Source organism: Nanorana parkeri, unplaced genomic scaffold (assembly GCF_000935625.1).
Source record: "Nanorana parkeri isolate BGI_ZX_2015 unplaced genomic scaffold, ASM93562v1 scaffold576, whole genome shotgun sequence".
Lineage (NCBI taxonomy): Eukaryota > Metazoa > Chordata > Amphibia > Anura > Dicroglossidae > Nanorana > Nanorana parkeri.
In genome coordinates, this window is record NW_017306844.1 from 959,213 (window position 1) to 973,096 (window position 13,884).

Consider the following 13,884-nt stretch of genomic DNA (forward strand, 5'->3'; position numbering starts at 1 on the left):
TAGTCATGCTCAGATCTCGGGCATGAGTTAGATTATGTGGTGGGATGCAATGGAAGCCTTGCTACTTTAAATTGCAGACAGTGGAAAAGAACAATAGTCTGTGGACCAGTTAGACTCTGCTATCATTCTAATGATGTTCATCTGACTTGCTGCTCTTTTTATAGGCTTGCCTCTTTAAGAACCATTCAGATTTAAAGCAGAACTAAGTCTGGGTATACTTCTGCTCCAGTGATTTCAATGTCTGCAAGCTCCCTAGTCAGCCCTCGCATCTCCCCGTCCTCTTCAGATTGCACGCAGTTTAATTATGGCATCCGGAAGATGGCAGACTGGTACATTGAGCTGTTCATGTGAAGCTCCAGTAGAAAGATTACAAGGAGAAAGGCAAGAAGCCTTTATTGCAGAACACCTCTCTCTCTCCTGTAACGAGGAAACAAAACTAATCACACATTTTTAGCTTCAGACAAGTTTGTTTTATGTTTACATCTAGACTGCCTAATGCTATTTTGTCTGGTGTAGACTGTTCCTGTTCCCTTCTGAGAAAGGGAGCTGTGAAGTTTGGTGCAGATCCACGCAAATGATTGTGTTCTGGCAAAGTTCAATCTTACTCCCAGTATTCGGTCTGTGGAGCTGAATACAACCATGTCCTTGTGATGATTGCAGACTGCCCCAATGGCCCTAGCTTTACTTGTGTTCTATAATCTGTTCAAAAGTGGTGCTGTAGCAATAGAGCATGCTGAGTGGTGCACAATGGCACATCTATAGCGAATCTTTGCACTTGTGTATTGAAATCATGAAAAATGCTACAGGGCTCTATGCACCTTGATGGGGACTGATGGTGTGTAGTATGGCTTTTGTAAGTGTATATATGAACTTTGCTCGATGGGTGATAAATAACTTAAAAGTTGTCGGGTTGGTATGTTTAGGGGTGCCTTAAAATTTCCACGGGGGCTCTGTGAAGGGACAGTATGTGTCGGACGTAAAAGGTGGCTCTGTCAAGGAGGAGACTCCATTGCTTTTTTTGTATCCATCCTCCAAGTCACCTTAAAATTATGCTAGACCCCTGTCTAGGATTTGCTATCAAGTTCTTTGGGGAACAATGTCCTTTTGAGGTGCCTTGAGATTTTGCTTTAAGAGACTGACGACTTTGAAAATTGCTGTTTTTAAATTGGGCATGTGTTATTTTCACTGGCTTAATTGTTTGGGGGTCCATATTTTCCCTGGAGATTCACACATTACTCTAGTTGGGTACAGGTAGATGTTTTAATGGTCCCCTTTTGTAATCATTTTGTGGCTGCTGATTTTTTTTTTTTTTCTTTTTTTGCATTGCAGATCTTTTTACCCCTGGGAAGCATTTCTGTTGAGTGTTCCAACATTTAAAATCCAACAATGGTGAGTTGAGGATATTTTGCTTGGAGAACTTCAGTTTTTATTTTTCTCATGTAGGTGTTTGGCTTAACTTCTGCTCCTCCAAATTTCAGCGTCCAATGCGCATCTTCCTGAACGATGACCGCCATGTCATGGCAAAGCACTCCGTGGTGTATCCAACTCAAGAGGAACTTGAGGCTGTCCAGAACATGGTGTCACACACAGAAAGGGCCTTGAAAGCTGTGTCCGACTGGATTGACCAGCAAGAGAAGGTCCAGACTGGAGACAATGTACAGCCGGAAGTGGAGACCCCAGAAGAGACTACAGAAGAGGGAAAGGATGGGTAAATATTTGAAGCTGGCTTCATTTGATAGGAACTGTTCTATATAACTTTTTTACGTTCAGGCTTTTCTGGAATTTAAAGCATCGTATAATGTACAGCAAATCTTTTACGATGCAGTTTAGTTATTTTTGTATTTCAGTTGCTTGTTACTGCACTTTTAGCATTGAAGTCTATTGAGGCGTGTTGGGTTTTGCCTGTTCAACTGGTTGAGTTGTAACTGGACTCTTATTTACCAGGAATATCCTCTACCCTGAGAATTGGCTTTATAGTGTCCTGCTATAACAAGAATTGACATCCATTGCTTTGCTTTCGTTTCAATGTAACCTTTTTTCTATCCTCCGCAAGGTAATGTTTTGTGCATTCTCTAGTACTCGATAGACTGTGTAGGCAAACTCAGGACTGAGCTATCCCTGTTTGGACTCCTTTTTGCCAATTGACCTTGAGTGTTTGAACATATTTTTAAACTTCAAGTCCCCAACATGCAAGCATTTGATTCATTTAGTGCTTCCTTGTATCATTTAAGGATCTTAACTTTTTTTTCCTTTTTAGCGAATCGAAAACCGGAGAGAACTCCACCAGGACGCTCCGTGGTGTGATGAGGGTTGGACTTGTTGCCAAGGGGCTTCTTTTGAAAGGCGATTTGGATCTGGAACTGGTTCTTCTGTGTAAAGACAAGCCCACAATTTCCCTTCTGAGGAAGGTGTCGGACAACCTTATTCTTCAATTTGTGGTACGTTTTGGAGCCTTGTTTTGCTAAATGTGTGGCTGAAATGAGTTTATGGGTGGCTAATGGTTTTGAATTCAATTGCAGACTGTGTCTGACGAGAAGTACGAAATTGTGCCGAATATCAGGGAGGCCACAATTGTAATCAAGAACACAAAGGAGCCACAGCTCACACTTAACATCCGCCTGACCTCCACTCTAGTTCGGGAGGAGGTTGAAAAGATGAGTGCTGGAGGTACGGAAGGCAGAAAACGGCTGATAAGTAACACTGGCCCCCACTCGACCCCTAAACCCTCACATTATTTCCCACCCGTTCCCTCTTCCTGTACTGTATTTGTAGGCTTCCCAATAATATATCTGCTCCCTAATGTCTGATTTTCTTTTTTTTTTATAATACACTATCAGCATTAGCTAATCAGTAAATACTGTAATTCCCCACCTTTCTGGGATTTGCTGCCTACTGTATTGTAAATGAGTGGCCCCATCTGTGGATATTAGTCATGATACAGTGTCAGAGGGGCCTGTTAAACGTTTAAAAATTGCAGGCCCCTGTGATGCTGAATCACATTAGATGTTAGATACATGGTGTTTTTTGCATGTATTTGGGCAGTGTGTGTTGCAGCAAGAATGATAGCCCCTGCCCTTCTTTGGGAAGGGACTAGTCAGCATGTGAAGCACCAGGAACCAATGCAATGTTTTGGATAAAGTTAGACTGGCTTAGACCACATTATTTTATTTTTTTGTTAAATGAAAATCAAAATTTTGTCATTACCTTTCCCATAGATGGGCTAGCCTTATCTAAAACCCTGGGCATGAGACATGGTCTTGCTGCAGCATAGACTCGCCATTGATCTGTTGTGCTGCTCTGAATATTTTTGCAATATGGTTCTGACAACTGATCTCGTATCAAGACTTCTAGTTTGTCGATTTTTAGGGACGCTGGACCTTTGACCAACAGGACTCTCTCTGTCATGGGCTGTGGCCAGGGCAGTCGAGCTGGGTGGAAGGTTTAGTGCAGAATTGTAGTTTAAGTTGCTAGCTGCAGCTCATCTGTATTTTGCTTTTATTTTCTTCTCGGGTCTCGTTACTTTAAAGCAGCATTCTGTCATTCTTAATGTGTAACTCTTATGTGTTGCCTGGAAAATGGATATATACGTGTGGTCTGATTGACCAAAACTATTCGTTTAGCTATCTTTTATACATCTTGCCTTCAATGTCTTGTTATGCAGACTGCTGCTTTATTGTTATCCATGTCAGTTTAGGCTATGTATATAGTAGAGGTTGAAGCTTGTGTTTGAGTGGTTTGGGGATGGGGAGCTGGGGATTATTTTATATATATATATATATATATGTGTTGCTGTTGTTGTCTTAGAGCAGTTTAGCAGATTCCAGGGTATTATGTGAGTGGTAGTACAAGAAGCCCCACTGCCCTCTGGAAGCTGCCTCATCCCCGTCCACCTGACAGACAACCCCTTGGTCAAACCGTGCCTTGTCTTCTTATCCATGAATAGAAACGCTATCAGTCAGCGATCCACCGGACGTTCTGGACAGGCACAAATGCCTTGCTGCATTGGCGTCGCTCCGACACGCCAAGTGGTTCCAGGTTTGCATTTTATTATTTCTGTCTTAAAGTAGTAAATGCCATTTTTCTTTTGTACATTCACCTTTTTTAAATTAACACAGTCCACATGACTTAAGATTTTAAATAAACACGAGCAGTAGCTGTGCTGATCTAGCTCCTGTCACTCACACAGGCAGCTGAGGAAGCACAAGTTGAATACATTGAAAATACACCTTTTCATAAGGTGCCATTATGCTTAGTTCTTAGTTGCTGCTTTGTTTTAAGAGTAATTCTGCCTCTGCTCTACAGTAATTGCTAATGTAACACAAGGCTTATCCTTCAACATAGTTCACATTTTTACCCTTGACAAAGTAGCACTACAAAATGTGGCTTCTGTTTTAATTTCCTTTCTTTTTTTTCTGGCTTGTGTTAACGTAACATTGACAACTAATGGTGTTTTCCGTTGTCTCAGGCTAGGGCTAATGGTCTGAAGTCTTGTGTTATTGTCATCCGTGTCCTGCGTGACCTGTGCACTCGTGTGCCTACATGGGAACCACTAAGAGGATGGGTAAGTGCTTGTTATAATCCTAATGCCTCCAAATTCTTCCAGGAATTCTTTAAGGACAGGCTTTTAAAAGGGAACTATGGTCAAACCTTTTTTAGTGTTGGGTCACAGGAAGACATTTTCCTAATGTCCTCCTGTGACCCGAGACACGACATATAGTGGGGCTGTTGACAGCACAGCACAGCGCTGTGGCTGGGAACACTGCTGTCTGACAGCTGGCTCTGCCTCTCTGTGCACCCCCTGCCCTATTCCTCGCTGAAGGAATCCTGCAGGGAGCAGTGACCGCTGTAGTGTCTCACGATGGCTTTAACTAATGGGTAAGAGCATTTCACTCTTCCCATAGTTCTCCTTTTAATGAAGTAACAATGATTAAAACTTCAGAGGGTATTTCTCATATGAATTTATGAAAGCGGACCTTTACACAAATCAAATTTCTCCCATGCATCCCCCCTATGTATGATTAAGAACACACGTTGGGTGTAAAATTTTATTTTTTAAATACACTTGCAGAGCCTTCACTTCCTGCTTTTGAAAGGGCAAAATCACTTCAGCTTGCCAAAGCAATGCATTTTCTCCCTGGAGATGTAAACATGGCCACTGCCAGGCTGGGGAAGAAAAGAGACATAAGGTCTGCAAAGCCAGCAATTATGTAGGAGTATGTTTGTAGCTTGTCCTTACTAACATTTCTAAAGGTGTTTATTTTAAAGATATGGGTAAAGGTCTGCTTTAAATGCTTTGCGTTTTTTTTTTGTTTTTTTTTTTAGAATGGACCAGTCTTGCTTACCATGCTGTATTTTGAGGGTTCCTTCAGAGGGGTTTTAGTTTAGTCTTGAAATCCATGCTGGCTTGTGGTTTCTTGATCTGAGAGAAAATGCTGAAACTTGTCACTTTACTCCTTACACTGAACTCTTTCCCTTGCAGCCTCTTGAATTGCTTTGTGAGAAAGCCATTGGAACAGCAAACAGGCCCATGGGAGCTGGTGAAGCTTTCAGAAGAGTCCTTGAATGCCTCAGCTCTGGAATACTGATGCCAGGTACAGGTCGGAAAATTTCCTACTTTTTTTGAAGTGACTAGTTTAGCCATGTACTGTACTAGGCTTTGGTGTTATCCACATTGGTAACTGATTTCATGTCTGTATTATCTTAAAGCCCGTTTTCACCTTCATGACTCGCATTGCAGGCTTTTCATTTAGGCCTGAGGGCAGGTTCACACCATTTTCTGAACCAGACCTGGAACGCAGTGCATTGATTTCTTTCTGCATTTGGATTTTTTTTTTTTTTTTTGTGCTTAAAATTGTCTTGCAGGTGTGAACAGAGGCCAGAAATGGCATAGGGATACATTGAGGTGCATTTTGGGTCCGGAAACGGTCTGTTCTGGAGATGATCCGGACATGGTGTGAATTGGCCCTGAATCTTAAACTCCACTTTCTCCACAGGAAATTCAGTCTGACACCAGGGTCGGGAGGATGAGAAGGGAGCTTGGTTGTAACATACACACATTGCTTGCAGAGCACAGAGGCGGCCATTTCCATGGAATGAAGAGGACTGCTAACAGGTGTCTTCATATACCGCAACTGCATATGCTTGCTGCCTGTGCACATTGCTGGCATGGTTTTTTAAAAATACCTCTGCAAAGGTATTTAAAAGGGAGAAAAACCCAGAAATGTGCACTAAGGGAAGCAAGCATATGAGTTTCTGTATATGCACACACTTGTTGTCCACCTCATGACTCCTTTTTGAAATGGCAAACTCTTTACTCTACAGTCTGTTGCAGCCTGCAGTGCTATCTATCTATCTATCTATCATATATATATATATATAATGTGTTAGCTGTATTAGCCCAGTAGACAAGCTATATAAAAAAACAAAACTGAGTATTGCAGTGTGCAATGATACCCTTAGTTGACAAAATATATAACGAAGACAAAGCTTTCAAGAGTTTACTTTCAGGTGAGAAGCAATACTGCCAAGTATTGCTTCTCACCTGAAGTCAACTCTCGAAAGCTTTGTCTTTTTTATATATATTTTGTTAAATTAGTCAATGCACACTGCAATACTCCAGATTTTTACCATCTATATCTAATAGATTTTGCCGATACCAGAAATCCCGTTTAAGGAAGTCAGGCGGTGTGTAATGACTCGCCACACGTCTTTCTGAATAGCAGGGAAGCAGTCTCCAAGCTTGTCACTAGGTGACGAGAAAGCATGGAGTCGGGTTTCTGGCCAATAAAAGCCGGGCACTGCGTCATTACACGACCCCACGGCTTCCTGATTGGTTGGGAAGCTGGGCAGCTTGTAATGACTCGCTGCCAGGCTTCCTGATACCGGAAGCTCAAGTATTGGGCAATGCATCGGCGTACTTGGCATGGATACCGATACTAGTATCGATGCCGAGGACTCGTACTCCCAAATGCTCTGATACCTAGCCCAATACTTGCGCTTCCGGTATTGGGAAGCCTGGCAGCGAGTACTCGGTACATCCCTACTACTAAAGTCCATAAATTTAAAAGCCAGCAATGTTGGTCATGAAAATTTACTCATCGCTGCACCTCTACATTACAACAAATGTTAATCGCTTAAAGGTGGAAATGTGTTTACTTTAGTCCAGCTTGGTCACTATGAAAATCATGCTGGGTGATCCAAAACCGAGAATTATGTACAGGTATTGCACTTTCAGTCCTTTTTTGGTGTGAAGGTAACAAACATTTTTTTTTTTAGGCCTAGAAAAACTGTTGCTCTTTTTCTAGACACATTTTGCTATAATGTAGGTTTTTGGGTCACCAGCATGATTTTAATGTTGCATGTTTCATGCATATGGTTTTAAGTGTGTAAATAAAATTCATGGCTAATATTTTAAGTCTTCATGTTGTGACTATCTGGTTATACTTGAAAATCCCTGTTTCGATTTAGGGTTTCATTTAGTTCTCTAGAGGTGTGGATCCAGAGCTGATCCCCCCATTTGATCTTTATAAACCTACCTGTGCAGTGACATTTACTGTTCTAAATCCTGTTTTGTAGATGGTCCTGGCCTCTATGATCCATGTGAAAAAGAAGCCGTTGATGCCCTTGGTCATCTTGAAAGACAGCAGCGTGAAGACATTACCCACAGCGCACAGGTATGGTGTTAGTACTCTATCGGCGTAAGGAGTCTACAGTGGTCTTGGCTGCTACGTTGGATACTGATCTTCCCCTTTTTTCCTCCCACAGCATGCTCTCAGATTGGCAGCATTTGGCCAACTTCATAAAGTATTGGGCATGGACCCTCTGCCCTCAAAGTTGCCCAAGAAGACTAAACCTGACCCACCCATTGATTACACAGGTATATATTATTTATTACCTTCTGTAAAAGCTGTCCTGTAACTATTCTGGTTCTAACAATCTGTTTGAATTTTGCTTCACAGTCCAGATTCCTCCTAGCACTACCTATGTTATTCCAGCCCTGAAACGCCCCATTGAGGAGGACGGAGAAGACAAATCGCCAAGTAAGAAGAAAAAGAAGATTCAGAAGAAAGGTATATTGAGGACTATAAGGAAGGGTGGAACTTGTGTTCTGATGTGTTTAGTTCATACTACCACTGTCCCTTTTGCTTCTGTTGGCTAGTTTTCAAAGCCGATGTTGCTGTCCTAGAACCAGAATGTACTATACCAATCTACTTCAAACTGCAACAGCCGGTGTGACTTCCGCAGAACATCTATGTATAGGGGTTTCGCAAGGGTGGGTCCAACATGGTGCAGAGGGTTATAGGCTTGAGTGCTTTCAAGTTTCCTGATGACTTTTTAGCATGCTGTGCCAAAATGTATTCTAACTTGACAAATGTGTAACGAAGAACTTGCTAAAACTGGCGCTTGAAATAATTGGATAAATTGGGTTTGCTTTAAGTCTGCAACCTCTTATCTGCCCGCTTGGATCCTCTCGGGAGTGCTTACATGTGGGATATTTAACGTTGTGCCCTGTAGCCCCTCCTGAGTGACCCATACAGTTTGTGTCATTTACACATCTGAAATGTCTGCGGAAGAACATTGTCTGGTGGCAGTTTCTCTATTCTGTTTTTGGGGCTTAGTGTTAAAGAATTCTTTCCTTGGACAGATTTTTATTTTGTGTTAATGATTGGGATCCTTTGCAGATGACAAGGCAGAACCACCTCAAGCTATGAATGCCTTGATGAAACTGAACCAGCTGAAGCCAGGTCTGCAGTACAAACTGTTGTCCCAGACTGGACCTGTCCACGCACCCATCTTTACAATGTCTGTGGAAGTGGATGAGAAGACTTTTGAAGCCTCTGGGCCCTCAAAGAAGACTGCTAAGCTTCATGTTGCTGTTAAGGTGAGAAGGGACCAAAAGAAAAAATGCTTTTTGGTTTGCTTAGTTTCTGTGCAGACAACTTAATATTTTTTTGGGGTCAGGTTTTGCAAGACATGGGTATTCCTACTGGAATGGAAGAAAAGGAAGAGGTTCCTGAGGAAGTGGAACAGAAGCCTGTGGTCCAGACTCCATCTCAGCCAGAATCTACACAAGGTGATTCTACCACTGGAGACCAGTCAGAGGTAAATGGAAAGTTGAACTAGAGTATAGACTCTTGTGCCGTTTTGTATCTGTTCCAACACTGGGCGCTGTTGTATCTTAACCCTGGTTGCCATCTCTTTCTAGAGTGCCAAGCAGCAAGGCCCCATTCTCACAAAGCATGGAAAGAACCCAGTCATGGAGCTGAATGAGAAGAGGCGAGGGCTGAAATATGAGCTCATATCTGAAACTGGTGGCAGCCATGATAAGAGATTTGTAATGGAGGTAAGTCACCCTTAACCACTAACATTTGAATTGGCTTGTGTTGCTCTAGGCCAGGGGTGGACATCTTTACCTCCAGCTGTGGTGAACCTACACATTCCATTTTCCCTCTTTCAGCCATACCTATGGCTGCTGTCTTGCAATGCCTTAACAGCCTTAGCACCACAAACAGCCGGAGGGCTGAAGTTTGCTTTCCCCTGCTCTCGGTCATCAGATGACTTCACCCTTATAAATTTGGGTTGTATACTAATGTGTGTTGCCTGTTTATAGGTTGAAGTGGACAACCAGAAATTCCAAGGTTCTGGCTCTAACAAGAAGGTTGCCAAGGCCTACGCAGCACTTGCTGCTTTAGAAAAGCTCTTCCCTGACTACAACCTGTACTCTGAGGCCCCCAAAAAGAAAAGACCACCAATGATGCCCAGGGGTGGTCCCAGAGGTGGAAAAGTTGGCTACGAGGTAATTGACACTCTTTAGAATATTTTGGCTGGTTGTGTGTTTTTAGTTGTCTTACTGAAATGTGACTTTCTCTGCAGCATAATCAAGGCTTTGGGATGATGTACAATGAAGCGCCTCCACCACAACCTATGCGCGGGCGTGGAGGTAGAGGAGGAATGAACCGTGGCAGAGGACGGGGTCGTGGCTTTGGTGGCAACCATGGTTACATGAACTCAGGTATAGTCTTGGCACTCTTGGTTTTCTTTCTTTTTAATGCTGGTGGTCTTGTAAAGTTGAAACATGGCATGTTTCTCCCTGCGACCATTTCATTATGGAGAGTATTTGGTTTCAGCAAATTGAGTTCCTGTGTTGGTTTCTAAATGTCTTTATTCATACAGGTGGCTATGGAGGAGGCTACGGGGGCAACTACAACTACCAGAATTCCGCGACAGCTGGATACAGTAAGTAACCATTCATGTTCTACATATTCCATGGGTGCAAGTCATCAAAACGGTACGCAATGTACACAAGTCAAAAAATATATATTCTTGCACTTTTTATGTTCAACTTTGTAAAAAAAAGTCTGGTTTTATAGTTACTATATTCGCTCTTTTAAATTAACTTGGTCGGCACTGCTTGCTGTAGTAACACCTAAAAGCCATAAATTGCAAAGGACTAGCTTGAGATCTTCTACGGTTGACGGTCATTGTGTAAATGCCCTTTGCAGGTAAGTTGCGGTCTGAGGGCTTGTTTTAGTACATCTCATCTTAACCTGTTCCAATAAAAATGAAGCTTGGCATGACTGGTAATGCCATTAAGCTATGACTACTGTAAGTCGCAATACAATGGGTGTGCTGCCACTGCAATGCATTACTACACTGAAGGTGTCATATGTGCGGTGTTTGGGTATTTGTTTGTGGGGAGGGTGCACACAGTGGTCTGATCATTGCATATCTTTTCTGGGTATGTCTGTTTTTTTCATTTGCTGGACCTAGCAGCAGGGTTAGTTGTTTTTTTGCCTGCCGATCGTTAAGCACGTTGAGCTGCTCACTCATCAGTCCACGTCTTGCAAAAACAAACAATGCAGGCAAACTGAATCCTGACCAGGGCGCTTCCTACTTGTACCCGCTTATCCTCCTGCAAGAGGACAGGAATCCTTCTGGAAAGGCCACTTGAATAGAGGACCAAAGCTACCTTTTTGCCCAGAAAGTGGACGTGTTACTGCACTTTATTACAGCAAATGTTCATGCATCAATATTTAAACTGTTTCCCTCTGCATGGTGTTGCTGTAAAGGCCCACTATATGCAAACCGGAACCAGTTTAATGACTGGCTAAAGTCTGCTGCTTCTTTTTTGAGTACTGTTGGTGTAAAATGTACACAAACCTAATGTTCAGGTGTGTATGGGCTGTATGTCAATGAAGGTCATTCTCTCTGCACTAGAAGTGCATAGAAATTGCCCATTGCAGCACGTATGCATCTTCACATGTTATGTCTCTGGTTTCAGTCCTCTCATAAATGAGCAGTATGTAACTAGCTAGCTTTTATGAAGTGTACCTGTTGCCTATAAACAAGCGGAGACAGTCATTTTGTGGCGACAATCTGGCCTGTTCACTAGGAACTGGGTTCCCCAGGCTCCTTGTGAATTGATGGGCTACTTGGTGACTACCTCCCCTATTTTGTAGGTTTTGCGTACAGCTTAAGGATCACTCCATCCAAATCTGTTAACTTGGTTCTGAGTGGGGGAATGACTAGGTAACATCTTCATAATGGCTCCTCTCCATGGCCCTGCCTACCACTGAAGTTCGCCAGCATTTTGTTGCTCTTGCCGTCAGTTATCGGTGCCCTTGAACTGTGTTGTCTGACACTGATGGCAAAAAGCTGAACTCCAGTTGGATCTTTTCAGGCTGGTGCCCTATTGGGAGGTGTCGCTATGTAAGGAGGGTTCCTACTTCACCCTCATCCAAAACCCTTACTAGATTTGGATGGCTTTCCTTGAATTGATTAAAAAGTAATAATGTGCGTTAATTCTGTCAGTCATTTTACATTTCTCTGCTTTGGTTAAACATTGTGAGGAAATCTCACACCTCAATTTTTTTGACTCGCGAGTTTTCCCAGATTCCCCTGTCACCGCCAGGCACATCCTCAACAAACCTTTTTGTTGTGGGGAGACAGGAGCAGAGAAATCTAAAAGAAAAAAAAACAAATCTTAAACCGATCTGTGGCACAATGGCCATTCTACAGAGGATTCTAATTTTATTTCTCTCTGCTGTCTCCCCCTTTTTGTAGGTGACTTTTTCACAGACTGCTACGGTTATCATGATTTTGCTTCTGCTTAGAACATCTGTAGCGTATTGCACCCCACCCATCCAAAAAACCCACAAATCAGCTCTTTACTCCTGTCTGTCTTAAGCTCTGCAAGACGAACAATTCTTCACAATTTTTTTTTCCACATGCGTTTTTTTGGACTGTTCACTTCAAGCTTTCAGACTGTAGCCTGCGGCAGTGTATTGTGGAAGTGTCAACCTTCCTCAGGATTCTTGATGATCACAAGTGGAACTTGAGATTCTTTTTTTTTTTTTTATGGTTGTCAAAACTTCTCCGGTCGATCGTTTCATTTGTCCGTTTGTTCTGTCCCTGAACAGTGGAGGCTGTCCCCGGCAGTAACATAAGACATTGTGGGCAAAGGATATAATTTTGTTTTTTTTTTAACTTAGTGTTTTTATTGTTGCAATTTTTTTGCATTTTTACTTTGCGTGACCATGTTTTAATAAATCTTGTATAAACCATGAATGTTCTGGAAATGATCATTGAAACCTTACAGTAAACACTGCCAACTGGTAAGGAATGCTTGGAGGGCTTATTAGTGTTGGCCCATTCAGAAGACTTTATTTTGGGTGAATGCCATCAGCTGGTTGGCTTGTCTATACTTTATAGTGAACCTTTTTAAATTGGGGGGCGGGCCTGCAGACCTCTGTTTAAATTGTATTTCCACTTTTGCAGCCAGATTGGTATAGCCACCTACTTTATTTTGCCCTCATGTTCCTACCTCTAGTGTGAATGGAGCGAGTACATAAGCTAGTGGTGGTGGGGGTGACTGCGACTGCAAAAGTGGAAATTTGTGTATGCATGAAAGTTAGAACGCCCTAGAAACTGGTATGCAAGCATAGACCTCACCTGAAGTCTCCAGAGCAAGCATGGTTAACAGTACAGTAGAAAAGTGGATAGCCCTGGTTGTTTAGTGGGGGTTCATCAGAGCAATGCCGTGGAGGACTTGCAAATTGGTCCTTCTGGCTTCTGTGAGTAATCAGAATCAGCCAAAACATGTGGCTTTATTTCTGCATACAATGTAGTACAACATGCTTTCAGCAGACTGGATAAATTGGCCATCCGAGTCTCTAGAACAGAATGCAGGCTACTTATCCTCTGAACTTCCTCAGCTGTGAGGATGGCTGACTGAAATGTAGGTCAATGTGTTGATGGCACATTGTCTGCAATTGCGTTAAACAATTCTGTACTGCTTAGGGATATTTTGTACACTGGAATCCCATTATGCCACTCTAAGACCCCGTCGCACTAACAGTGTGGTGTCACTTGTAGAATACAAAGTAGCAGTCAGAGGTGTCTCTTATAGAATACCAACCTACTACAGCAGTGCTCTGCTTCTGGCTGCTCCAGTTTTTGCTTCCTTGCTGCACTGTTCTCCCTGCAGAGTGGATCTGAGGGAGAAGAGTAGATAGCCTCAGATCCTATTCACAATGCTAATGTGACACAGCCTTAAATCGTCGCCTCTGCATAAATATTTTCAGAACCATTTTGGGCATAATTTAATATTTCAATAGCCGCTATCCTAATACAGTGGCATGAATGCTTTTCCTAGATTACAATTAGAGTTGTTATTCATAATCCTTGGAGCAGTATTCTACCTGAACATGCAAATACTATTGGTATGTGTCCTCCCTGCAGAAGGATGCATATTCATCCTTCCAGTAGGATCTCAGGGAATGCAGAGTAGCCAGACTAGATATTTTCCTCTAGCAGCTTCCAAGGGTGGGCTTACTTGGTATTCATAAGGCTCAGCTGAAGGATGGGGACATAACCCCCTCCCCA

The 13,884-nt window shown here is 42.6% G+C and overlaps 1 protein-coding gene and 1 long non-coding RNA gene across 2 annotated transcripts in view; one reads left to right on the top strand and one right to left on the bottom strand.

Moving 5' to 3' along the window:
* Positions 1-1,332: 1,332 nt before the first annotated feature.
* Positions 1,333-13,884, top strand: part of ILF3 (interleukin enhancer binding factor 3) — a 14,351-nt gene continuing 1,799 nt past the window's right edge. The window contains 16 exon segments of the mRNA XM_018562396.1: positions 1,333-1,389; positions 1,479-1,708; positions 2,258-2,438; positions 2,520-2,667; positions 3,944-4,035; positions 4,466-4,561; positions 5,480-5,591; positions 7,576-7,673; positions 7,765-7,876; positions 7,959-8,069; positions 8,682-8,881; positions 8,962-9,102; positions 9,206-9,343; positions 9,611-9,784; positions 9,874-10,012; positions 10,174-10,236. Coding sequence (XP_018417898.1) covers positions 1,387-1,389; positions 1,479-1,708; positions 2,258-2,438; positions 2,520-2,667; positions 3,944-4,035; positions 4,466-4,561; positions 5,480-5,591; positions 7,576-7,673; positions 7,765-7,876; positions 7,959-8,069; positions 8,682-8,881; positions 8,962-9,102; positions 9,206-9,343; positions 9,611-9,784; positions 9,874-10,012; positions 10,174-10,236 — 2,038 coding nt within the window. The 5' untranslated portion in view covers positions 1,333-1,386.
* The window catches only part of LOC108791821, a 19,033-nt gene continuing 8,326 nt past the window's right edge, over positions 3,178-13,884 (bottom strand). The window contains exon 3 of the long non-coding RNA XR_001941523.1: positions 3,178-3,542. This is a non-coding gene — a long non-coding RNA (uncharacterized LOC108791821). The remainder of the gene's footprint in view (positions 3,543-13,884) is intronic.